We start from the raw sequence: 26633 nt of genomic DNA, 5'->3' as shown, positions 1-26633 counted from the left end.
AAAAGCAGGCCTCGCAGAGAACAACACCTGGTGATTTTTTAAAAATAGATTAGCCGGTGATGGAAGAAAAGATTCCCTTTTATGTTTTTGTCTTCATTTTGATTCTTTGTTATTAAGTGCAAGATAAGATCAAGTCTGAGAGTCACAATAAATACTGTTTTTGTGCCATCATAAGCTTTTCACCCCCTAAAAACAGATTGATTTTATTCTTTCTAACTGGCGGACTCTTGTTTCAAAGGCCTTGAACTCCAGGCTGCGGCGAAAAGGGCTTTGATGGTCAAAGGGAAGCATCTCTAGCTGGAACAAAGCAACTCAAAGCCTCCATTCACTCTGGTGCTCAGCCTTGAAAACGAAAACAAAAGCCAGGCAAGGGCCAGGCCAACCAATCACACCCCAGACAGACGAGCCCAGGACCGAGAGTTTCCCAGCAGCCCCCACACTCACCTCTCGGTGATATTCTTAGCGGTCTGCAGGAACCGCGCGTGGTCATTCTCCTTCAGAGAGTGTTCCGCTTGGGAGATGAGCGACGCCGACCGCTCAATGCACTGTTTGCAGTTTGCGATCTGCTGAGCCAGTTTGCGAAGCCTCATCACCTTGGACAAAAGAAGCCAAGAGGGTTAACGTGGGTAGGCAGGCTTCACGGAGACGCACCGGCTGCGTCCTCCTGACATGAGCCCTTCGTTAGCATTTTTCAAGGAGAGTTCAAAGAGCAGGTATGGAGAGATACCGAAATATGGAAATCCCAGCTAGGGGACCCTTGTCTTAACTATCCTTTATCTTCTTGGAGGAGCGCTGCTAATTTGTTTTAGAAGGAAATGCTGAATTGTGAATTGCTTCCCTGTTGATGGGAACAAATGGTGTGGCCAGCGGTGAGCTAGAGAGGGTCAGCAGACCTCTTCCCTGGAGGATTCCACACAATTACTGTGAGACTGAAGGGAAACCCGATCTCTATCTCAGGTTCTCAGCCGGGCCGCCAAGAAAATAGGACATCTCTGTAACGCAAGTGTGCAGCTTAAGTGAAACACATTTTCTAAAATGTTCTTTGCAATCCATGTAACAAAATGGGGATGCGAAACCATCAGGCCTTACTGTTTCCCACACTATCTAAAACTCATGTGTTAAATGAACAGAAAGGGAGCATTTATTCCATCGATTAATATTTTTCCTGTTGAGCAGATGAGAGAAAGCCAAAGAAAGCACAGCTGGGCCATTCCCCTCACCGGGAACGCCATTTCCAGGCACTTTGTGCTTACTTGATAACTAAGAACTATTTTGATAAGCGTTTCCCAGTAGGGATAAAAATGCATGTTTGCTTCCAACCTCCATTCCAGTTCCTGATTCTGTCTTGCTTGAAAACGACCCTGAAACGTAATTGACCATAACCTCTGGGGCAGACCCAGATAAGTCCAGGGGAGCCACTTGACCGATGGCTCTGGTGTTTGAAGTGTGCCGTGAGATGCAGCCCTCTGGCCAGAAGCCAAGTTAAAATTAGATCGCTAATTGGACCTGCCGTGTGCCTGGTGCCCCATGCACACAGCCTGCGCCTGGTCTTGGCCCGCTTCACGATCATTCCGGAATGGAAAACAGCCCTGGGCGAAAGGGTAGGGAGGAGGCCAGTTAATCTGTCTTACAGACAAGGCTGGCTGAGGCTCCCTCCAGAATTCCTGCTAACTCTGAGAAATTCCTTCTTTCTCCACGTCATTATCTTCCCTGTGCAACTCTAATCGAAGAAAAGGAAGGAAGGAGATGTCAGAACTTGGGGCCTCTGAGGAACGTCCGATTCCAGCCATGTCAAACTATAGCAAACAAAGGAAAGCAGGGCTGGATGGAGCGGCAGCAGCCACGCGCTTTCAGGCAAGAGGGAGACAAAGTTTTGCAAGTAGAGAGTTACAGGATGAAGTGTCGAAACTTTGGGGCAAACAGTATGTGATCCTGAGCCTGGTAAAAGACTTAACTCGTTATAATGTCAGTGCTCATCACAGCAGGTTAACTGTGTTCGTTAGTTGAATAACGTAACACTTATTTTATATCAAACAGAATTTGGCTTCTAACATCAATATATAAAGAGGCACAGAGCCCAGTTCAAGATATCAGAACCACCATGAGAAATCGGCAGAGGAAGGAAAACTAACTTATGGTCCCCACAGTAAATCAAGAGAACGGAATATTTAATCACACAACATAGAGAATGCTTTAAATTACAGGGCAAAAGTGAAGCTGTCTGACACAATTCTAACCAAAGAAAAAAAGGTCAAGCTATCCCGTTAGAATAATTTCAGTCAATCACTATCCTTTTGGTAAGCCTGATAATGATCACACAGATACTAATGTAACTGGGCCTGAAATTCATTTTCTTCTTTCTCCTCTTCTACCACGATACTGGAAATTCAAAGTGACATAAGAGGAAAAGGAAAAAAAAAGCTCTAAGTCATGCCTCCATTTGAGCAAACCAAAAAAGAGTCTTCTGTGAAAAGATAGGAATAATTGCACAAAGCAATTGTTGGACATGTTTCATTTTAGTTCAGGGTACAATTCCACTGACAAGGGAGATTGGAGGTTTCCAAAGCTGGTGTGCACAAGAGTCAGCCAGGGACCTTATTTAAAGAAAACCTGTAGATGCTTGTGTCCACTCTCCAATATCCTAGGCAAGAAGCTGTCATTGACTGAACTGCAAGAATCTGCATTGTAATAAGCAAGGATGTTTTTTGATCTGCAGGTGACAGGTGAGTCATCTGTATGGTCAGGATGAACTTTAAAGAACTAAATAGGAGAGGAGAAAAGTTGCAGAATGCATTCTTGAAAGAAAGGACAAGTTGGGCTTTGTATTAAAAAATTCGTATACATTTTTTGTTGTGTGTGTGGGGTGTGTGTCTGTGCTGGATTTGATATCATACATATTTCTTACTGTAGGGTACAGTAAAAGAAAAGAAAGAGAAAATACACTTTTCAATTAGGAGTTCACAAACTACGTTCTGTGGGTCACATCTCACACACAACCTGTTTGCGTTAATAAAGTTTTATTGGCACACAGCTACATTGACTTGTTTATGAATCACCTACGGCTGCTTTCTCCCATGTTGGGCAGAGAGGAGCTGTTGCAACAGGCTACACGACAAAGCCTTAGGTACTTACTATCTGGCCCTTTATAGGAAAAGTCTGCCGACTTAAATGACCCTGATAAGATGACCCTCATTTACAACACATCCTGACACCAAACATTTAGCACAATACTAATTTTTTCATTAGGAAACACTGTTTAGATATTATTTTAAAATGCTGATCACTTGAAATGTGACTAGTCCAAATTGCATAAAAAATAATTGATTTCAAAGACCTAGTACCACCCCCCCAATGTTAACTAGCTCTTTAATGTTTACACTAATTAGATTTTGAAATAATAATAGTTTGATATCCTGGGTTAAACAAGAGATTATTTCAATTTTAAAAATAAATACCGCACAACAAAAAAATCTGACAAGATGAATAAAATGTAGTATTTTAAAAGACGCACTAGATACTGACACATAAGATTATCTGCACGTTACTGCTGCAGGGAAATATTTCCATGGACGCTGTTCTCTTTTTCCTTTGGGAAGTGTGATTGCACGTTGTAACCTTTGGAGTTCACTCCACACACATTATAGAAATATTCTGTGTGTTGGGATCTCCTTTGAGTGGGGACATAGGCCTCTGATATCAACTTATTTGCTGTTTATTAAGGTGCCTTACACATAGCTCTTTATTTTTCTTTAAATGCATTTTAAATGCTTCTATATATGTGCTTTTATATAAGTAGGATTCCCATCCCCAAATTGCTGTGTCCAAACAAATGATCAGCCATTAACACAAGTGTCTGAAGTGACAATGAGGCCTGTACCCAGCATGTCTATCAAGCTATGGAAAAACAGGAACATTAAGTCCAAGTTAATTGTCTTAAATTTCAGAGAGTTAGAGAACACAAAAGCAGTGAAGAGAAGGGACCCTTTTCGCTTTGGCTTCGGCCTTCCACCGCGGATCTGTGTCTGAACAGTAAACACGTAATTTGCTTAATCTGGAGTTTGCCGTCAGCTTCTCATGTGTTGACATGAAACTTATCTCCTGCTACTGAAAACAGAAGACAATGCTTTCCTGGGCAGTCTCATGGCTTGAGACTCTTCAGTTGGTTCAAGTATAAAGGCTGCCAAGCTGTTTATTTCAAAGAATGCACAATGGTCTGAGAGCAGGAATTACCAGTATGTACTCATGTGTGCCAACATCGCCTGCTTGGCAACCTCCCCAGATGGAGGATTTGGGTGTTTGTTTCCACCAAGTCTAACGGCCATGTGATTGGCACCAGAGACAGATGGAGACAAAGTCAGGAGGTTGCTGTAATTTACTCTCGCAGTCTCCTTGCTTCTGCCTGTTCTTCCTCCACCCCTCACGTCCAAGTGCAATCAGAAGACCCCACTGTCCCTTCTCTGGATTCAGTATCCTCAGACTGTCACAGCTGCAAGGGATGCAAGTCCCTTACCGGGCCCCAAGTTAACAGCTGCCCTCCCCGGCCAGCTTCTCCGACTTCTACCGTGTTGGCACCCATGCCCTTTGCGTAGAAATTTAGCTGACGGGCCTCCCCGGTGGCGCAGCAGGTAGAACACAGCGCTGTGAAGCTGTCCACAGCCTCTGCAGCATGGGTTCAATTTCCGGTCGGCCAGGGAGATACCCACATGGTGCGGCAGACCTCTCCTGCCTTGCCTGCTGCTCCCCTCAGCAGTGTCTTCGGTCCATCTGCCTGTTCTGCTTCCCCCTCTTTCTGGTGAATTCTCTCACCCTCCCGCGCCTCTGGCCTGTACCCCAGCTCTTGTATAAATAAATAAATCTTTTTAAAAATTTTTTTAAAAAGAAATGTAGCTGACACCATGCCCTGACCAGGAACTCAGTCATTTGGATTTCGGGGCTTGGGATCAACTAGTCCTTGGCCATATGCCAAAGCACGAACTCAAAAGAAGCCGGGCTGGGCCCTCATCTTCCCCAAGTCACCCTTGCTTTCTAATCTTGTCTTCTGAGATAGTGTTATAAGCAAATACACACTCTTTAAAGTGATCAATTTCAAAATACACTTTGAAAGGTAACATGAAGAACTTTCTGTACCCAGCGCCGGCCTTCCAAATCTCAAAATTTCCATCGTGTCACTGCCTGAGTTTCCAAAGGAAGTAAAACATCACGGATGCGTTGAAGCCCTGTGTGTTCCTCCCTAATTTCATCCACGTCCCTCTCCCGAGGAAAACACCCTCTTGAATTCAGGGTCAGTCACTTCTAAGCGAGTTTATGTATACATGTCTAAAGAGCACACAGGGTTTTTAGTAGTTTATCATATTTTATATAACACTTCTCATTCCATACCAATCATTTTAAAACTTGCTTATATTTTTGCGATGAGTTGGTCTGAGTACATATCACCCTAGGTCATTAATTTTCATTTCTAAAGACTGTGTCATTACATAAATATGCAATTTGCTTGTCTTATAAACAATTCTACTGAAATGAAGTGAACAAACCGCACATATTTAAAGTGCAAATTTGGTAAGTTTTCAAGTATGTGGAAACCCATGAAATAGTCACGGCGGTCAAGACAATGAATATACACAGATTATGTCCTCGATGTGCCTCCTGCCCACGCCTCCCTGTCCCTCACCCCTAAGCAACCGCTGATTTATTTTCTGTCACTTCAGACTATTAGCAAGTGTCATTTCTAGAATTCCATATGAACAGATTCATGCAGTATATACTATTTTACGTCTGGCTTTTGTCGATCACCACAATTATATTGAGACTCATCCACGTTGTTGTGCATGTCATTCTTTTTTTTTTTCCCCCATTCTTTTTATTTATTTATTTTTATTTTTTATTTTAAAAGATTTATTTATTTATTTATACAAGCACTGGATACAGTCAGAAGCGCGGGAGGGTGAGAGGATTCACCAGAGCCAGAGGGGAGAGCAGAGCAGGCAGACTGATGAAATACACTGCCGAGGGGAGTAGCGGGTGCGGCAGGAGAGGTCTGTCGCGCCATGTGGGACCCTCGTCTGAGGGCTGGGGATTGAACCGGTGCTGCAGAGGCTGCAGGCAGCTTCGCAGCCCAGCGCTCAACCGCTGCGCCACCAGGGGGGAGGCCCGCACATGTCATTCTTTTTCATTGCAGAGTGAAATATAGTCCACTGCACAGTTATGCCACAAATTGTTTACCTATTTGTCTGCTGATGGAAATTTGGGTCATTTCTGGTTTGGTGTTATTACAAGTAACGCTACTGTGAAAATTCATGTGTGAGTCTTGTAAGGACAGCTGCTTTCATTTCTCTTGGTAGACAAGAGAATGGCTGAATCATGTGGGAAGTGTATGAAGGAAGTGTCAGTTTTCCCAAATGCACTGTTTTCACTCCCATGAGCAAGGTGTGAGAGTCCAGAGCCACCGCGTTCTGGTCCACACTGGTATGGTCCATCTTTGCCCTTGTAGCAATCTAGTAGTAGGTAAGTGACGGTGCCTCATTGAGGTTTTTTAGTATGCATGTCCTTAATGATTAATGTTTTTGAACATGTTTTCATGCACTTATTTGCCATCCAAATGCCTTTTCTTGGTAAAATATCTATTCAAATCTCCAGTTGGGCAAAGGGCTTATTTCCTTATTAATAAGCTTTGAGAATTTATTGTATATTCTAGATACAAGCACTTTAGTAGGTAAATAATTTATAAATATTTCCTCCCCATGTGTGGCTTGTCTTTATAGTCTCTTAAAAGTGCATTTAGAAGAGAAGTTTTTACTACTGATGAGATACATTCTGTACTTACCTGTATCATTTGTAAATATTTCTTTCATATTTTCATCATTGTATGTAAATAACCTTTTCCAACCCAAGGTCACCAGTATTTCCTCCCATCTTTTCTTTTCGAAATTTCATAGTTCTTACCTTTTACATTTAGGTATGTGCGCCATTGGACGGAATTTCATATTCTCGCATCTAGCCACCCTGCCTTAAGTGGGGGCCCAAACTTGGTTTCCAGATTTCCCTTGCAGTTAGTTGGATTTCCTTGTAATTTCCCTGTCTACATTTTTACCTCCCAAATGGCTAATTTGTCATTTTCAAATCTATTTTTTTCTTATTTCATACCCTTCTTTGGTAGTTTTGCTATTTTAAAATAGAAGTCATTCCTTCATTTATCCTCTTGAACATATTTTTCATATTTTCCCATAAAATTAATTTCATCTGGGGTGAGATACTGTGTTCATTGGTTTTGTTGGCTGTGTTTTTAGAAATTCAAGATTTCTTCATGTTTTGGGGTTGTGGTTTGAGTTTCAATTTTATAGGAAAGGAGTCATTCATGATTTCCTTCTCACCTCCTTACTTAGCCTCCCTTAGCTAATGGTTTTACAGTTGCCATCAAATGTCCCTGGGGGTCCTCATTCAGGAATCCTCTATTATCTTTGCATTTCTGAGGCTCCTGCTTTGTAGGGGAATCAGGAATAGTGCAGCACCAGGCTCGAAGCCAGCAACTGATTGGATCCTGGCTCCCCAGCCCGAGTTGACTAAAAGCCATGACCCCTAGGTAGAGAGTGCCCATAACATTTTTCAGTCCCTCTCAATGAGCTGAGAAGCCCTATTCAGCACAGGGCGTTAACCAGTGGGCCTGCCTTCAGCTTCCCACCATCGGGACTGTCCAGTCCCGTCCTGCAATACTTCGAGAGCGAGCTATGCACAGGAGTGGAAGATGTGGCTGCTTTGGTCTCTTCAAGACCAAATCCTAATAGTCTGTGTCTTTAGCTGCAATCACAGCTTTACAACAACATGGGTGGAGCTGGAGGGGCTGATGCTAGGTGAAATAGTCAGAGGAGAAAGACAAGCACTGGTCGGTGTCCCTTGCATATGGAATGCAGAGAAATTCTGCTCCATGCGGGACCCATGGAGATGCTGTTCTTGTTTGGAGTCAGCTGTGTCTCTTTGCTTCTCTATTTCACTAAGTTGTTTATCACCAAATATAGGGTAAATGGTTTTTCAGGCTTTTCTGCCCTCCCACCACTAGGAGTGCCCTGCCTGATGGGGCACCTGCAGTTGGTACATTGTTATAAACTGTCTTGCTTACTTCTGTGGGCCGTGGGAGGAGTATTGAGATAGTCCCCAAGAGAAGCAGAGGCAGGAGAGAGGCAGGAGAGAGAAGGGGCGAAAGAAGCTAGAGACGCCCAGAGTGAAGACTTGCCGGGGGCTTGGAGGCCTGCCTGCCTCCTGGCCCCCTGGCACTCCTGCCTTCCCTGTACCTGGTTGCTGCCCTATATGTAACAGCTCAATAAAAGCCTGAGAAAGCCACTGAGGGCTCCAGGACTCTCCTTCACCTGTCTGCTGGATCATAGATAACCTGCGCTATGGCCATCCTGCCCTTACATCAAAACAAGAACTCCAGGCATCCACTTGGCTAGAACCTGGGGACACCCCTTTGCTGCTTTGCTCAGGTTCCTAAGAGGAACCCTCACCCCGCAAGTCCACGCTAAGCCAGGGTGAAGAAGGCAGGCTAGCCAGGAAGCCGTGGAATGTCACTGCAGGCTGATGAAGGGATCCCAAAGAAGCCCACACCCTAATCCCCGGACTTAATGAGGAAAGAGATTTTACCAGTCTAAGGACCTCCAGATGGGGGAGGGTACCCCGGGTTAGCTGGGTAACCCCGATATAATTAGAAGGGCCTCAGAGGGGAGAGCCGGCAGAGCCCATGTCAGAGAATGAGATCTGAAGCTGGAGGCAGAGGTCAGAGTGAGGTGTTGGAGAAACCATGAGTCGAGCAATGAGGGCAGCCTGGAAAAGCTAGGGAAGGCAAAATGGTATTGTAATACAAACACGGCTATTTAAACTAGAATAAGCAAACACTGGAGAAGAGAAACTCTGGATCTGTCCACCGTGGAGGAGATGCTGTAGTGAAGCGCTAAGTCTTGCCACCGTGAAATAATACCTGTTTCCATTCCCCGGGGGTGGGAGCGCACTGCAGGATTCTATATAAAAGTCTGATTCATGTAAACATTTATGTCATATTGGGTTCATCGCTAGGATATGGCAATAAATATGAAACGAACTCTTCCTCCACGGAACCCACTTTTTCATAAAGAAGAAAAAAGAAAACAGTGGCTGACCGAGGCCAGGGCTCCGTGCTGGCCCTGCAGCTGGGTAAGGGAACAGCCACTGTACAGCAGGTGCGCACGGGCGGCCACAAGCATATGAAGAAAGGGGAGAGAAAAAAATGGCCAACCAACGGTCGGTCTTTAAACCACATCTTAAAGACATAAGAGGAGATTATAGAAAATATAGAAAAGGGTATTCAGTATTTCCTAAGCTACTGACGTGAATGGGAATGTGATGTTTTTCCTAGAGAGCATGAAATCTTCTTACAATCTTACCTTCCCTTCTTTGATCTTGGTTCCAATAATTTGTCTTCTTTGTTGAATGATCTCAATGAGAAGATCACATTCCTCCATCAGTTTGGCTTCTTGACGGGATGCATTGACCTACCGGACAGATAGAAGGGTAAGCATTCATTTGGCCTCTGTGTTCAGATAAATCCTCTCTTTACTGGAGACTAGTATGCCTCAGCAGTTGCTGACAAAGTATTTCAAGGTTAATTCTTCTTCCAGGGATGCAGGGATGGCAAATACAGGACCGGCAGGTCTACTCCTTATCTCGCATCTCTGAAAACCATCATTAGCCAGCGATAGCAGCCTTTTCTGCTAAGCAGACAACGACTCAGAATCACAACATGTATGAAATTCTGACCTATTAGTTGATGATTGACACTAGAAATGAAATGTATTTGTAACTCCTGCTTTTATAATTAGAAGGGAACTGCAATTTTGGCCCAGTAAGCATAAAAAGTAAGTTAAAATAGTAATATTATTTTTTTATGGAGTAGAGGTTGCTATCGATGTCTTCTGGACAAAACTTCTAAAAACAAGACAGAAAGGTTACAGCCTCTCTAACTTTTCTTTTAAACACAGGAGTCAACTTTGTATTGGATCACTATAAAAACACAAAGAAGAAGGGGCCTCCCTGGTGGCACAGGCGCAGCGCTCTGAAGCTGTCTGCAGCCTCAGCAGTGCCGGTTTGATCCCTGCCAGCCTCAGAGCCACCCACATGGCGCGCAGACCTCTCCTGTCTCGCCCACTGCTCCCCTCAGCAGTGTATTGTTTCAGTCTGCCTGTTCTGTTCCCCACTCTATCTGTGGTTCTCTCACCCTCCCGCACATCTGGCCTGTACCCGAGTTCTTGTATAAATAAATCTTTAAAAAAAATCAAAGAAGAAAAAGGATGGTTGAATATTCCAATAATCATATGGCATAATTTAATGAATTAATTACTTAATTTTGATTGTGGTAGAAGTTTAGAACACTGCATAAAGTTTTAGGACTACCACTTAGCACCTCTTTAAACATATGGCACTACACCATGCCCACCCCCAATTTCTAATAACGTTCCACCAACTTCCAGTCAAGCCCATGCAATCTGCTCCTCCTACCTCACTCCCTCCTTTCTTTCTGGTAGCCATCATTTTGTTAAGACATAATTTAAAATTTGCTTTTTGTAGGGCCTCCCCTGGTGGCGCAGCAGTTGAGTGCTGGGTGGCAAAGCTGCCCGCAGCCTCTGCAGTGCCGGTTCGATCCCCGGCCGCCGGTGAGGGTCCCACATGGTGCGCAGACCTCTCCTGCCACCCGCTGCTCCCCTCAGCAGTGTATTTCGTCAGTCTGCCTGTTCTGTTCCCCGCTCTGGCTCTGGTGAATCCTCTCACCCTCCTGTGCTTCTGACTGTACCCAGTGCTTGTATAAATAAATAAATAAATCTTTTTTAAAAAAGTGCCATAATTAGTGAAATGATATTATTAAAAAAATTGCTTCTTGTATACATCTGAAAGATCAAGATTTTACAGTGAAAACACGCCATTCTCCTGGAAAGGTGGATCATTATCAAATGGCTCATTTTTAAGACTCGCTGTATGCAAGGAAGGGTTACAATTAGCTCATTCTTGGCAACTGGGCTTGGGAAATACTCTGCACATGCTATTTCCTCCATCTAATGACGGTTCTGAAGTGCTTATTCACAAACAGAGACCCCGAAATCACAGCTGTGGGACATGGAGGACGCATACATGTGTTTACGATCCTAACGCCGTGCCAGAGAAGCGGCAGTGTTATGGAGGGTGACAACAGCATGGATCACTCTGTCATCTCTCAGGGAGGAGACACGGCCCAGTGAGCAAGCCCTTTTGACGTGGGATGCTGATTTAACTGTAGTAATTTCATTCACTGGGAATAATATAAACTGGAAGTAGGGTCAGGAGTTCAGGAGGAGAATCCAGTGATGGCTGTTCAGAGAGATCATGTCCTATTTTCAGAGGCCAGGATTCCTTGAGTTTTACTCCTGATCCTTACAAGACGCAGCAGAGGACCACTCAAGACATCTGCATGAGAAGATGATGGCCGCTGGCCATTTGCACCAAATCACTAGGTCACGTCCTATGTCGGATTAGCACACACACACACATCTGCCAAGTGTTTAATGAACAAAGAAAAATTTAACAACGCATCGATGGGCAGGTAGAGAATGTGGACCTCAGCCTGATATTTAAGGAAGTTTGTCCCTGAGCTCAATTTTTCTTACCATTACTCTCACATCACCAGTTCTAGTTTCCCTGATAAATTTGGCTCTCTATGGAAATATTTACTTGGATATTACTCCACTACTCTTAGTCAATTTCTTGTCTTTCCTTTTGACCTCAAACTGTATTTAATCATTGACTAACAGAGCTGTTAAAAGACTGGGTTCCTATTGAAAAACACAGACATATTCTGATGGAGAAAATGGAAGTTCCGGAAAGTAGCACTCGACTCGAAAAGTAACTCCCAGAACCCTAAGCACGAAGTTGCAGGTGGGAATGCAATCAAGGTACATTAACAGCATGCAAGCCCCATGAGGCGGGCATCTCTGCCTGCTGTATTAAAGGAGGGCCTCTCGCAGGCCCCGGCATTCAGAAACTATTTGTTGAATGAGTAGACAGTGAAAACGACCTTCCAGGAAGAGACGAAAGTAATGGCGTCAGTAGCTGTCAGGATAAACTGGAAGCACTCAATCTACAGATATTATTGGGCTTACTGGTTTTCTAGGACTCTGTAGACACAAAATTATGTCCTAAGGATTATTTTTTAGGGGAGGAGGACACTGAATTTTATAGCCTTATTGAAATATATTTCACACATCATAAAATTCACCCTTGCAAAGCGTACAGTCTGTGGGTTTAGTGTCATCAGAATTGTGCCATCGCGTCACAATCTAATTTTAGAACATTTTCCACATCCCCCAAAGAAGTCCCACACCTATCTGCGGTTACTCCACATTCTCACTTCCCACCCCCCTTCAGGCTTTGGGAACCACTAATCTCCACTCTGTCTCTTTATGGCTTTGCCTTTTCTGGATACTTCATAAAAAGGGAATCAACCAGTATGGGAGCCTTTTGTCTGGCTAATTTCACTTAGCATAATGTTTTCAAGATTCCTCCATGTGTCAGATAATATTTTTTTTATGCCAGATAATACTCCATTTTAGAACTATACCAAACTGTTTTTTTAGTAGATGGACAATGGGGTTGCGTCTAGTTTTTGTTACTACAAATAAGTCTGCTATGAATGTTCGTGTATAAATATTTTGTGTACATATGCATTCATTCTTCTTGAGGACAGGCGTGGGATTGCTGGCTCACATGTAAATTCTATGTTTAACTTTTTGCGGAGCTACCAAACTTTTTCCCAAAGCGTTTGCATCAGTTTATATTCCAGTGAGTAGTCTATGAGGCTTCCAATTTCTCCACGTCCTGTTAACACGTGGTATCATCTGTCCTTTTTGTTTTATTCATCACAGTGGTGTGGAATGGGAGCTCATGGTGGGTTTTTAAAAAGTTTTTCTTGAAGGAGCATTGGTTTATAACATTATACAAGTTTCAGGTGGGGGTTGAAAAGGTGAAAGAGATAAAGGGATTGGGTCATGGAGGCTTTGATTTCCACTTCTTTGATGGCCAATGTTGTTGAACATCTTTCATTCACTTATTGGTCATTTGCATTTCTAATTTGGAGCTATGACTACTCAGATCCTTTGCTCATTTGTCTTCTAACATATGGTTTCTTTATATATTCTGAATACAAATCCCCTGTCAGATATGTGATCTGCAAATAGTCCCTCCCATTCTGTGGGTTGTCTTTTCATTTTCTCAATGGTGCCCTTTAAATCATGAAAGTTTTTAACTTTAATAAAGTCCAATTTATGTAATTTTCTACTGTCACTTGTGCTTTTGGTGTCTTAGCTGAGAAACTGAATCAAAATCATAACGATTTATGCCTCTGTTCTCCTTTAAAAGTTTCATTTCTTACATTTAGGTCTGTGAGCCATTTTGAGTTAGCTTTATGTGTGTGTGAGCAGGGGTCCAATTTCATTTCTTGCTCATGGCTATCTGCTTGTCTGCGCGCCATATTGAAAAGACTAGTCTTTCCCCCACTGAAGTATCGTAGCACTTTTGTCAAGCCAGTGAACGCATTGTGTAGTCCTCAGGCTCTGATGCTGTCACTAACCTGTTCTTGCTTAAAGTTATTCTGGCTTTTAAATCTGATGAGACGCACTAGCGATTCTAGAGCAGGTGCTATGAAGCGTGGTGGGAGAACCAGCTCTACCCACACATGATACCAGGGAAGCCAAGGAAGAGCTCCATTTGAAGTTTTCCTATTTTGTAAAATGAAGTGAATAATATCTGCTTTTTCAACCACATGGGATTATTTTGAGAAATATATAAAATAATAAACGAGGACATAACTAAAATCATGAAGCCACTGATAAATCTGTGCGAGGATTATTAGCCCTGAGAAGTAGTTTTATTAGTAGACTATGATTTAGTTTGGGATCCATTTCACTCTCACAATCGTTGGCATTTGGGTGACTCTAGGGGAGGCGTGACCTAGGTGTCATCGTGACATGGAGTCTGCTTTGATCCAAATTCTGACTATTCAATATTTACGACTGACAGGTTTCTTTCACCAAGAAAATGTGGACTGAAATCTACTTTGTTGAGCCAAATATGTTTTGAGAAAGTTGATACCACAACCACCACTGCCTCAAAATATAAATTCCCAGAAATTTGGGAACATGATCTGTTCATTTTAGGCCAAGTATTTTCCTTAGATCTTTCACAGAATATGGAGTTGACTTTCCTTTGAAACCAGAAAAGTTGAATCTCTTTTTATACTTTGATGAAGCTTCCAAATTTTTGTAACTCTAGTATTCTTATATTCCAAAAGGTACAATAAAATAAGTTGAGTGCTATCCTATATTTCTAAAACTCTTCCACTACAAAGAAGTTTTCCACAGTTTTGCTGTTTCATATGTCAAATAAAAAAAAAAGTTAATGATTTGATTGGACTCTGTTTCTCATGAGCTATTAATTCAAACACAGCAGGTATGTGTACCGGTATGGGTAGTGTATTCAGGTGTTTCTAGTTCCCAGGTTTGGTTTGGAAAGTCGCAGCTCCTGGCTATGATCTTAGCTTTCATTTCTGAGTCACAGCACTTGATACAGAAATCACTGAGGCTGAGAGAAGTTCTCTGACTATGGCCAATCTAAGGGCGCAGGAAACAACCCCCAAACCTTCTTTCACGTGTTGATACTTCCACGCTCCTTCTTTGCCCCTCCCTTAAAAACAAGAGTGGGATGGAGACAATCAGGAAGGATGTCCGGGGAAGGTGGCTACTGTCTCCTACTCCTACCTCTTTGCCACACAGGGCAGAAAGGAGCTTAAAATCAGGCCTGATTCCCATTCCAGGCTCCCCTCTGCTCCTTTTTCCCCCTCATCTTAATGACAATCATGACAATCACATCAGCACCGAGTGAAGAGAAACTCTGTCATGTTGCCTCATCGCTGTTTTGGCCTCACCCATGAGTTCCGCGTGTTCCCTCTCTATGCTGGAGGTACAGCTTTGCTTCTCGTCTTGAAATGCTTCCCCCTCCTCTACCCAGCCCTTCCATCATCGTCTTCTATTTGACTGGACACCTTTACCTCTTTGGAAAATATTTGAAATTCATTCCTTTCCAGTTAGATGTTCCAACCTCAATTCTTTCCTCCAAATTTCTTTCTTTCAGACGTCGTTGTCATATCTGAGGTTGCCAGTGCCGTAGCCAATGTCATGCATGCTGAAGTCTGATTACTCTTAAAACACTTTCTCCTCCCTTGAAAGAGCTACACACAGCTATTGATCCATTCATCTATCTATTCACGCATTCATTTCAATAGTAGCAACTGTGTTCCCATAGTGCCTCAGACATGCAGTGGGGAGAAAGAGAGCAAGTTCCCATTATCACGGGGCTCACACAGAAACTCAGGGGAACAGGCCGAGCAAGTTAATAAATATACCAGATCGTGACAAGTATAGAAAGGAAATTAAAGAGGGTGATGTGATTGAACATTGTCTGGCAAGGATTCTCTGACACGTCTCTGGAGGGATGAAAAGGAAGCGGCCAAAAGGTGTGGAAAGGATGTCTGCAGGCCCCTGATGGCTCTCAACAGGCTCCGCCTCACAGCCCAAGCTTTGGCTCATGACTCGTGGACTCTATTGGTGAATCTGCTCACCTGCTAAGGTTGAAAAATTAATTTTTAACCCTCAAATCCATACTCGTGGCCCTTTCACAGACACGTTCAGAGCATGGAAAAATTCGAGTCCCCTACCAGCCCCCAGCTGCAGCTGACAAGGGTACAGTCTCCCGTGCCAGAGGCCGGAGACAGAAAGGGGCAGCGCCATTCAGTTGGGGCCAGCTAGGGGGGCAGCCTCAGGAGAGGGGAAAAGGAGGAGCGTCTCCTTTTCTCTTCTGTCAAATAGAGAGTCCAGCAGGATGATTGTGGGATTTAAGGCACTAATCTGTGTGAGGAGGCGCGTGCGTTTGTGTGCGCCTCTCCCAGGAGCCATGGTTCGGGACTGGCCAACTCAGTGTTCCTGGTGATCGTGTAGTCTCCCTGCCACAAGCAAAGAGAAGGGATTGTGTTTATCTACTATCTGGTGTGTCCACGACTGTCGTGTTTTGGAGGCAGGAAGAGTAGAATGAACGGGAAGGGACATTACATCATAGCTTCAATGTAGACCCTCGCCTGTAGAGACAGCTGCTAACCCACTTTCTCCTGCTCTGACAGAAGTTCTGCTGCTTCTCTTGAACAGGCCATGACTTTTGGATCCCTTGTAGACGCATGAAAGCGAAACCAGACAGTCGAATAATGCAGGGAATGCAGAGAGTCACCTCTTGGGCCTGGTCTCCTAGCCCTGCAAGCTAACTCGGCACAGAGGGCCACCAGGCCCCATGAACGCTCCTATGAGACACACCCAGCTACAAGTTGCCATTGGTGCCCAGGATATTTGCCTTTTCTGGCAGAGCCGGCACACAGGAGTTAACGCCAGCTTGGTGATAACATTAACGGGTTAGCTAGTTTTTCCAGAGAGCAGGTCAGCAGTGTCCAGGAAGAAGGCCCCCTGGCGGGTTTTAGGGTATAAGAGTGTGACAGTGCTTCACAGACGGGGTGGGGTAAGGCAGAAAATTTATTATCTTGTTCTTGTCAAATCTGTGTAAACATTAAAGGGATTTAATTACATATACACACTAAAAATTGGACACTATGTCTGTGGAAGGTTCTTGAGTAGCCTGTAAACAGCTTCTAAGTGTTTCTTAAAACTTGCTATTTTAATTTGACTTGTATTTAACAGCAAAATGAGATATTCAGCACAGGGTATAAACATCTTTAGATTTCAGATACATGTGGCCTTTGTATCTTTAGAAATATTTTATGGGGCTCTTTGAAGGAGACAACAGTGGGGGCGCAGACCTGGTCCTGAGCTGTAGAAACCTGCCTTTTCTCATTTTGTGGTGGTCCCTTGAGATGACGTAGCCACCGCCAGGCTTCCAGAATAAAACCTGTCAATTCTTCTTGCGAAAAGAATACGCTGACTCCATACCTCATTTCCTGATCAAACACACGCACAAACTGGCATGCCAAGCACCCCCACCCTGTGTTGGAGAAAGATTTACTTCAGTGTTTTGAGGGAAAGAAAGGGGGCGCTGTTACTGCCCAATTCCAGAGGCTGCATCCCACAAGAATGGTGCCCCCACCCCCTGCCCCCAAGCTGCGCAACCAGGAGCCCCGATGACACTTCCCACCACCAGTGAGCTCTTGAATTTGTACCATCAACTGTGACCCCCCTCGGTTTAAGACTAAACCTTGCTCTCCTCGAAATCAACACCAATGAAATTGGTGCTTTAAAAGTCAGCTTTACAGATCTGCCTAGACTGGGGCATCAGGCAAAGGCAAAGCTGTACTGTGGTTCAAATTATGGTGAGCTGGAGAAAGGTTAAAACGCCTTCCTATTTGATGCTGTTGTCGTTTAAACGATGCAACCTGTACTTTTCCGCATTACTGAGAGTATGTGATTTTGAGTCTGCATCCAAATGCAAAGAGGTTAGTATCACTGTTTTCAGAGCATTCCTACTTTTTATCACACGTTATAACAACCCCATCTCCCTCAAAAAGCAAAGCAAGCACTGGAGGAGTTAATGCCAATCCTGCCAGGGCTGGAGCAGCCGAAACGCAACTGAGCTGCAGAGAAGCTAATAATCTGACCGGAAGGACGAGGGCACGAGGGAAACCTGTGGGCAAGTTTTCTCCCGTGCCCTGCCGGGAACCGCTGACCAGGTGCAAAGAGAAATATGAGGATCTGAGGGTGCTTTGGGTTTTACTGCCACAGGCAGCTGTGATGAACATTCCAGACCTGGGGCAGAAGTTAGAGCTGCCAGAAGGAACAATGAAAGGACTCTAATACTTGAGTTTGTATATAAAACTGAGCCAAGGAGAATTGAGTAAGCGCAGACTGTATTACTGTAATTCATCTAGTGTGTTTATATGTAATCTTCGCCCTGAAACGCTCTCACACCAAAGTCAAATATTTGCAGACCAAGCTCAAGAGGATGAGTCTGAGAAGAGCAGCCAAGTTCTCAGGGTCCCTGTCTTTGGAGGAGAAACAGGAGAACAGGTTATTTTTTAATGTTAAATAATGTTAATTTAATAGTCAACAGTTTTGATGGAAACATCTTAAACCAACCCCAAGTAAAGTTTTTTAGAAAACCTGAAAAATGGAATCCGTTCATAAAGCGCATCCGGTGAGAAGTGACAGGAGCGATGGCGCGGGTGGGCTAAATGTCATCCGGCCTTTCGCACGGCGCGAAGGTGGTGGAAAACGATTTGGCCTAAAGGAGACCAATTCTGCATGCTGATTAGCTATCCAGGTGAATTTTTGCTATATGCCTATTATGGGATTAAACAAAAATAGCTCCCAGGAACCTCATGATAAATCCTTTCCACCTGAGGTTTCTAAGATTATGAAGCTTGAACGTCGGATAAGGTAGCACGATGCCATTAAAAATGGCAACACACTGTGGTGAGCTGGGCAATAAAAGTCTTCTTATAAATGAAATGCAACTGGAACAGCACAGTAAAACCGTCCAGCAAAAATGCCACTGCTTAAAATGCTGAAACTCTGCATGAAGGAATTTTACTCCCAAGATTAGCACCCGCAATCAAGACTCGGTCCATTTTATAGTCCATTGTTCAGTGAAGCAAAAGTGTCAAACCAGGTAAAATAATTTAGAGGGCATAAGGAAGGGCTCAAGTTCAGCACTCAGGGTCCCAAGGAGTCCTCCTGGGGTGGACTGCCAGGTCTTTCTTACTTACTGGCCATACATTCTTGGGCGTTTACTCCAACTATCCTTTTCTCAACATCCTCATCTGCAAAATGAAGAAAATATCCATTCTTACCTGGCAGACCAGGTGTTGCCGCAGGAGATATTGTCAATGTCTGGAGACATTTTGGGTGGCCATAACTGGGGGTGGAGGAGGTGCTACTGGCATCGAGTGGGCAGAGGCCAGAGGATGCTGCTAAACATCCTACAATGCACAGGACGGCTCCCACCACGACTGACACTACGTCACGAATGTCCCTAGTGCTGAGGTAGAGCAACCCTGGTGAGGACAACGAATGAATCTGTGTGTGAAGTCATCGGAAAATGCTGGGCACAGAGGAATGACACAAAAAATGGCAACTATCACGACTGCCCTAAACAGGAATGGTCGTACAGAATCAAAATTACCAGGGCTAGAGTGGCTCAGTCCCTACTGATGACCTGGGAACTTTCTAGCACAAATCACCTGCATCTTTTATGGATACAATGGCTGTGAGAGCTAGACTATGAGGACAAATGCCAGGGTTTTGGCAGTTATTTTTCAACGTCAGATGCTTTCCTTAAAGGCCCTTCCTGATGCAGTGGGTGGAGGGGAGAGGGTCAGAGGAAAGTCCTCCATGGTGTGGGGGGGGGTGGAAAAGTTTACTGTAAAGGGCTAAACGGTAAATATTTCAGCTGTGTGAGCCAGAAGGTCTCTTTTGCAACGACTCAGTTCCACTCCTGCAGTCTGTAAGCAGCGTCAACCAAATGGGCGTGGCTGTGTGCCAATGAAAGCTATTTACCAAAACAGGTGACGAGTGAGATTTGGGCGTAGGGTCCTGGTTAGTTTGCCAAGCTCTAGCATAGAAGAAAAGCTCATGGACTTTGGCATCATCAAGCTGCAGGTATAAAAAAAGTGTTAGGTCTGTAGGACAACGTTTCCTCATTTGCATACCTTTCAAGAAAATACCTGGGTACTCCATACACACTGGTTTTCCTTCTTCGAAGGAGAAATACTCGCAGAGACAGAATTCATAGGATGTCAGCTGGAAAATGCTATCTGCTATTATATGGCTTTTCTTTTCCCTGTGATGTCCGGCTGACTCCTGTCCAGTTATAATAAATGTGGCTCCTCCCCTGATGTTTTTCTCCGAGTACGTTCAGCTGACTTCCAGCTGACATTCTTGGCATTAATGCCACCGACTTTTCTTCTTGTGTTTAATGGTAACTGTTCAAAGCAGTTCCAACACCAAGAATGGAAGTAGAATGGAAGGTGTTGCTCATAATTCATTCAAAAACAATAAACTCCTCCCTTCCTTTCCCTTATTAATTACATACTTTATAAAACAAATGCTCCACACCCTTCCGTTTGGGCTGGGCACACAGAATGAAAAGAAAAAAAAATCTCTTAACCTGTCACGGCCTTGTCTCCATCAAGTCTGTTTCAAAAAGTTTCTGACAAGTGGTGCTTTCTGTGAAGTAATTTTTACCCAATGTATTTGGCAAAAATCAGCGTTCAGACTTGGTGGGCAGAAGTGGAAAGGCGCTTAGAGAAGAAGATAATGAACGAGTGCTGGGGAGGGTGGCGGTGATGGAGTTCAGGGAAAGGAAGTCATTGCTAATGGAAAGAGGAAGCTTCTCTCCCACGACCTGACATTACCCGTTTTCAACCGTACATGTCATTTCTCATGAAGTGGCATTCTTGTCAGTTGTCGTGCCAGGACTCCTGAATGGTGATGTCCTGGAAAAATACAAAGTTGGACTCCTACTCAGGCTTGAGTTGCTCGAGTGTAGATGCCACCTGTTGTCCGGCAGAGTTAGGGAGAACAAGGAATGGGTCCCTGCTCTTTGGTGCTCCCGAGTGACTGAAATACACTCGGTTGTGGCAAGTCACTTCCAAGACTTGAACTTGGAAGGACAACTGGAAAATGTTCACTTTGGTCTGTCCTTCTGATGCATCCACTGGTGATAAAAACTCTACCCTGGCTGCTGTCACTTGAGAATGCCAGCAGAAGGTGCTCGATTGATCGTAAAATACTGTTGGCGCCCAGCATTCACTGTATTCACATACAGCCAATGAGAGGAGAGTTTAGAGCAATGGAACAAGCGAGCTGTGCTCACGGTGGGGATGCTATCGGTCCATTTTGGAGGAGGCCTGGGCCTTGCTGCTCCTCACGGCCAGACACGTGGCATGGGTGGAAGGACATGGCGCCATGAAAGGGTACAGATCCCAATGGGCAACTTTGGGAAACAGTGAAGTGTACCCCAGCTAAAGGGGAGGAAGATGGGTATTCAGCTAGCGCCTCTCATCGGTGGCTGGATGAAGGCTGTTGGGGTGGGGAGACATTAACTGCCTTCTGGGATTAATGGGGGGGGGGGCAGAAAAGGCCCCCCAGCTCAGCAACTTGCAGCTGGAAACGCTCAGACCAGGGGACACAGGACGGATGAGCGTCCCATGGGCATGGCACTGGCAGTCAGGGATAGGAGCGCTCCCATTAAAGGGGACTGCAGTTTAGAGATTTCTTAAGAGGGAGTGGAGGTAAGCGGGGCTTGTGACCCTGTCGTCGCTGTCCCTGTGCTGCAGCTCTGATGACTCGAGACTGACAGTGGGGTGCAACAGAGCATGTTTCTAGCCTGACCTTGGTCATTCTTGACTTCAGGGCCATATCCTACCTATAAACATTCATTTGTAATTGATCATAAATGGGTCCAAATTTGAGCAATGGCAGGCAAAGCTTCTGGGAAAAGAAGACACAAGAAATCTAGTGAGTCATGCGTTATTTATCTAGCCATCCATCCATCCATCCATCATCTAGCTATCATCTACTTATCCATCTATCATCTATCTAATCTCCCTTTACCTTGGGACCCCATCATGTCAACTCATTGTGAAATTACTAGTCTTTCTAAAAGAATGACACTATAGCTTTAAACCTCAATCTATACATTTCTCTGTAATAAAATTGATTCTGAAAAAAAAAAAAAAACTGAGTTAGAGATTACTCAGAAGTCTGTCTGTTTCTCTCCATCATGAGGAAGGTCAACTGTGTTTCCATATTCAGCCCCGACAGATGTCACCTTCTCACCTTCCCACCTGGGAGACAGAATGCTCTGTTGAACGTTGTCAGGATGGGCGGGGTGGGGGTGGGCAGGGAGGCGGCATCCTGTCAGGTAGTGGAAACACTGCTTGCTTTAATTTTATTACCAAGAACAAAGGTTTCTTATTATTTAATAGAACCCTTAAAGGCGGGCCTCATGGGCATACTTCTAATTTTTTCGAGACCGCAAACAAGAGGAATTCTTTAAGGCCATCTCATGAAAAACAGAAGGAAAAATACTTTATTCTGCAAACATTAAAGCAGTGCTTTGTTTAAATAGCTAGAGCCCGAGTCCAGGTTACTATTTCCACGTGTTCCTTTTACATGGCTGCTTGCTGGCCCCGTGTCCCCGGGCTCCTTCCTTCCCTTCAGGCTAGACGGCGCTACATCGTCAGCAAGGTATCGAAGAAGCCACCTTCCTGGGGGCTAGCACCTCTCTGGGGTGGTTATGTTCAGATAACAAGCTCAAAGAAGAAACATTTCACACCCAAACAAACAAAGCAATACCGTCTATTTTACACGGAGCTCTTAATTCAGCGCTGACTGTAGTAATGACACCAGCGCACGGAGCTCTCGACGACGCAGACCTTGCTTCTCAGCACCAAGTTTAGTTCTTTCTCCACTTCAAAGCATAGGTGGCTGAAGTGGCGGCTCTCCAGAGGCCTTTGCAAACATCCTAGCAGCTAAGGAATGAGAGTGCCAGGAAAGGAGACTCATTTGCCCATGAATGAGGAAGAAGCTTCCCATGTGCCAGCGGATCACGCATGGAGCCACCGCATGGACTTGAGTGCTCAGTGTGAGCAAAGCGCCAAGCTTGGTAGAAACAGAAATAGAACTTGGTCCACTGGAGAGAATGACTTCACTGGAGACAATTAGCAAACGTGCAACCGCACACATCATTAACTGCTAACCCGAGGCCTACAGAAGTTCGAGACTGTGTGGTCTAACGTGGCAGCTGTTAGCCGCTTGTGGTTTTGGGGCACTTGAAATGTGGCGAATCCAAACTGAGATGTGCTATGAATAGGAAATGCACACATTAATCATTTTTTATATTAATGACATGTTGAAATGATAATGCTTTGAGTACCTTGGGTCAAATAAAACGTGCCAGTAAAATTAATTTTACCTATAGGCAAAAAAACCTTTCGTGTTTACTTTTGGAAAATGTGGTTACTTGGAAATTTTAAACCACCTAGGTGGCTCCTAATATATTTTCATTGGACAGTGTGGTTCTAGAGGGTTTCAAAATTACGGCAATTGGTGTGTGTGCAGAACGGGGGCGGTCTGCCCCGAGCGTGGAACGGGACTGCTCTTTGATGATCAGTGAGGCAAAATGGGAGTCGGAAAACCAGGGCTGAAGACGACGAGAAGGCACAGGGCAGAGGGAAAAAGAGTCTGCCTCGAGGATGACTGGGAGATGGGGGTTGATTTCAACAGTGTGCAGGGTGCGGTGGGGCTGAGTCTTGCCCTGGCTGTCTGGGAGTGGAGAGAAGCGCCAGCGCGGGCCCAGCGCACGGCCCCCGTGAGCAGCCCTGCTGGGTCAGCTGCAGGAGCTGGCTCTGGCCGAGCTCACACAGAGGCGGAAGGAGAGAAACAAGGTGAATTGGGAAAATTAACTTATGGGGGTGTCCTTCCTTGATCTCCCCTCTTCTCACTGACTCCCTTTGCACCTCTGGCCTAGGGGCTGTGCCATCTCTCTGAAGCTGCTCGCGCTGACTTAATCTCGTAGGGTTTTCTGTGGGCGTGGCAGGGATGCTGGTGAAGGTCACTAGGGCAGATGAAGGGAAAGGTGCGAGGGGAGGTGGGAGGCGAGTGGAGCGTGCTGTCGCCGTGCAAGTGGCCCCTGAGAGGACAGTGAACATTACATCTCACCTGGTCTGCAAGAGGAAAGGGAAGACCACGGAAGTCAGATGTCTGTCAGCTGCTGATGCTGAGACCGTGTGTGTGTGTGTGTGTGTGTGTGTGTGTGTGTGTGTGTGCTGGGGGGAGATCAAGAGAATCTGATATTGCAGACGTTACCCTATAAACCATCTTCAGATCTATGTTGACTACTCACCCTGCAAGTTCATGTTTATTCTTTTTTCAAGTATTTCCCTTAACCTGATTCGAAGTGGCTATCTGCTCGTTTTCTCTTTTACAACCCAGAAGGGACCGAGAGGGTATCCAAGAAAATGAAAGGGGTGGGCTTATCAAAGGGGGATGGGGAAGAGCCACTGGGCCCCACGTGCTATTGGACAGCCCTCTCATCCTTGACACTCCTGCTAGCCCCGTGCCCTTCGACCCCATCCAGGGCGGAGCCCTGTGCTGGCTGCAGCCCTCTGCGCATCGCCCCGCCACTTCTGCCTCCAGGGACTCGTGGCCGCAGGCTCTGCCATCCAAGAAACACTGTCCTGTATACCTGCTTCTCGGGAGGGGTCCTGTCTACCCTTCGGGATGGGAACTGCCTGACGCCTATCCGGGCAAATCTGCTGCTGACAGAGGGAGGGCAGGAGGAGGCCGCTGGTCTCTCTGGAAAGCTCCAGTCCCAGCACGATGTGCTGTGTGCTAAATGCAGAAGATACTAAGACAAGAAAGACACTGGCCTGCTTTCCAAGGTGTCCGACCAAGCACGAGAGGGAACAGACACTGACAGACCATGAGGATTTGGGTCTGAGGATTTTCTCTATACCAACAAATCGCTGTGTAGTTTTCCTTAAGCTTTTAAATTCAAATAATGCATCTGATTATCCTACTCAAAAATCCAAGAATTTTGCAAAACCCAGAATAGTCACTCTCAGGGGTGCGCGAATCATTGCTTGTCTCAAGTTGAACAGACTCAACTCCACTGAATAATCCATTCCATCTATAAATTAGTTAAGTTCTTGTACCTATTTTTTAAATTGAAATGAAATTTACATACAGGGAAATGCATAGATCTTGAGGGATTATTCAATGGGTTTTGATAACCAATATAACTTACAGCTAAATCAAGGTATAAAACATTTCTGTCACCCCAGACAGTACCCTCTTCCAGTCGATTCTCACCATTGCTCCGACTTTTATCACCAAGTTGCTGTAACATTTAAAACTGCATTTACAAATGTAACATATTCAACTTACTTTATAAGCACTTTAAATGTTGAACAGGGTAAAATTAAAACCCTAACAAGTCAAACCTTCCCAAGTATTTAAGTAGCTCTTAGAAATCTAATAAATTAAACTTACAAACACAGTGAAAATCAAGTTCTTGTGAACATTGCAATATTGGTATAAAACTTAAACTATCTTAACACTTTCGACTTAAAATCACGGTTCTAAAATAAAACACATCTTTCATATTGGACTCTCAAGCAAACCTGTCAAACTGCTAATACTCTGCCACATGCTCTTAAGTGCCACAAACCCAGAAAGTACAAACATCTACGTTTCAGCCCTAAATTTAAACACGAAATATTGATTCCAGGGATATTATTAAGGTCTCTGTCTTTAGAGATCATTTTCAAACTTCTTGGAGAGGAAGGAAAAAAAGAACCTTATTTACTCAAGGAAGCAAATGGATCATCATCTCCAAGGAGAGGTTACCAGGCCAAGTTCACGGTCAAAACCCTGACAGCAGTTCACAGCCTGAAGAGGCGCCGGCACAGATGTGCGCTCCCAGAGGCCTCGTGACGGTGGGTGGGTAGGCTTTCTGGTTCCCCAGCAAATGGAATTGTTTATGGCCAGGAATCTAACTCCCCCCCCTTTTTTTCCTATTTATTTATTTGTTATTTTATATATTTTTTGCATCATTTTTCATTTTTGCACAATGTATGCATTTTCATCATGGCTATAGTCCCCATACAATTCCCACCCCCCTTGTTTTCATCCTACTCTCTCCTCTCCCCCTGTATTGTGTCTCTGGTTTATAGTTGCTTGTTCATTTTTAGACACATCACCCAAAGCAGTGATAGTGAAGGCAAAGAGAAACAGCTGGGACTACATCAAATTAAAGCGCTTCTGCACGGCAAGAGACAGTAACCAAAACAAAGAGACACCCCACCGACTGCGAGAACATTTTTGCACACAACACTAATGATAAAGGACTGATCACAAAAATCTACAAAGAGCTGATGAGACTCAACAAAAACAAAGTAAATAATCCAGTCAAAAAATGGGCAGAAGAGCTAAAAAGAAACTTCTCCAAAGAGGAAATGCAAATGGCCAACAGGCATAGGACTCTAACTTTCAAATCATCTTTCTCAACTCTACCACCAGGGTTTGGTAGTTGAAGTACAGGAACCACCCCAGTTGCTACTCCATTTGATTCCATCCCTCCCCGTACTGGCTGCTTCTGGGTTTGCCTGGCTCCCCGGCACACTTCTACGGTCATCGGAACCCCACTGTCCTCAGAAGGCTGGAGGGGTAATTAAACCAGAAGGTGAGCGGGGGAGCCTCATGAGCGTCCCTTGGGCACACGGGCGTAAGTCCTACCGCGTGGCTTTCCCTGCATGACAGGGCCCACTCCCACCTTCTGGAAACACTCACTACGCTCTCCCTCTGGCATCCGCAGGACGGACGGGGCGCAAACATGGGGGTCACCTAGCTTGCCGAGTCAGGGAATTAGGCTACGGCGATAGCTTTCATCGCCTCCCGTGTACACGAGCCCGCTGTTCTATCTAGTGAAAATTCTTTTCAAAGCATAGTAAAAGCTCTACCATAAATTCCTAGGCTGCGAGGTTACCTCACTCGGTTGTAAAATTCTTTATTTGCGTTGCCCCTCACTAAGAG

At 44.7% G+C, this 26633-nt stretch overlaps 1 protein-coding gene across 6 annotated transcripts in view; it reads right to left on the bottom strand.

Annotated features, from left to right (window-relative positions):
* Positions 1-26633, bottom strand: part of MID1 (midline 1) — a 338728-nt gene that overhangs the window by 31019 nt on the left and 281076 nt on the right. For all 6 annotated transcript variants that reach the window (XM_054695859.1, XM_054695858.1, XM_037512723.2 and 3 more), the window contains exons 4-5: positions 9411-9518; positions 445-593 (exon numbers count right to left, since the gene is read on the bottom strand). In XM_054695859.1, the coding sequence (XP_054551834.1) occupies positions 445-593; positions 9411-9518 (257 nt within the window). The remainder of the gene's footprint in view (positions 1-444; positions 594-9410; positions 9519-26633) is intronic.

Source organism: Talpa occidentalis, unplaced genomic scaffold (assembly GCF_014898055.3).
Source record: "Talpa occidentalis isolate TD23 unplaced genomic scaffold, MPIMG_talOcc4v2.1 talOcc4.15, whole genome shotgun sequence".
NCBI classification, from domain to species: domain Eukaryota; kingdom Metazoa; phylum Chordata; class Mammalia; order Eulipotyphla; family Talpidae; genus Talpa; species Talpa occidentalis.
Note: the sequence above shows the minus strand (reverse complement) of the source record. Positions and strands in the feature narration are given on the sequence as shown.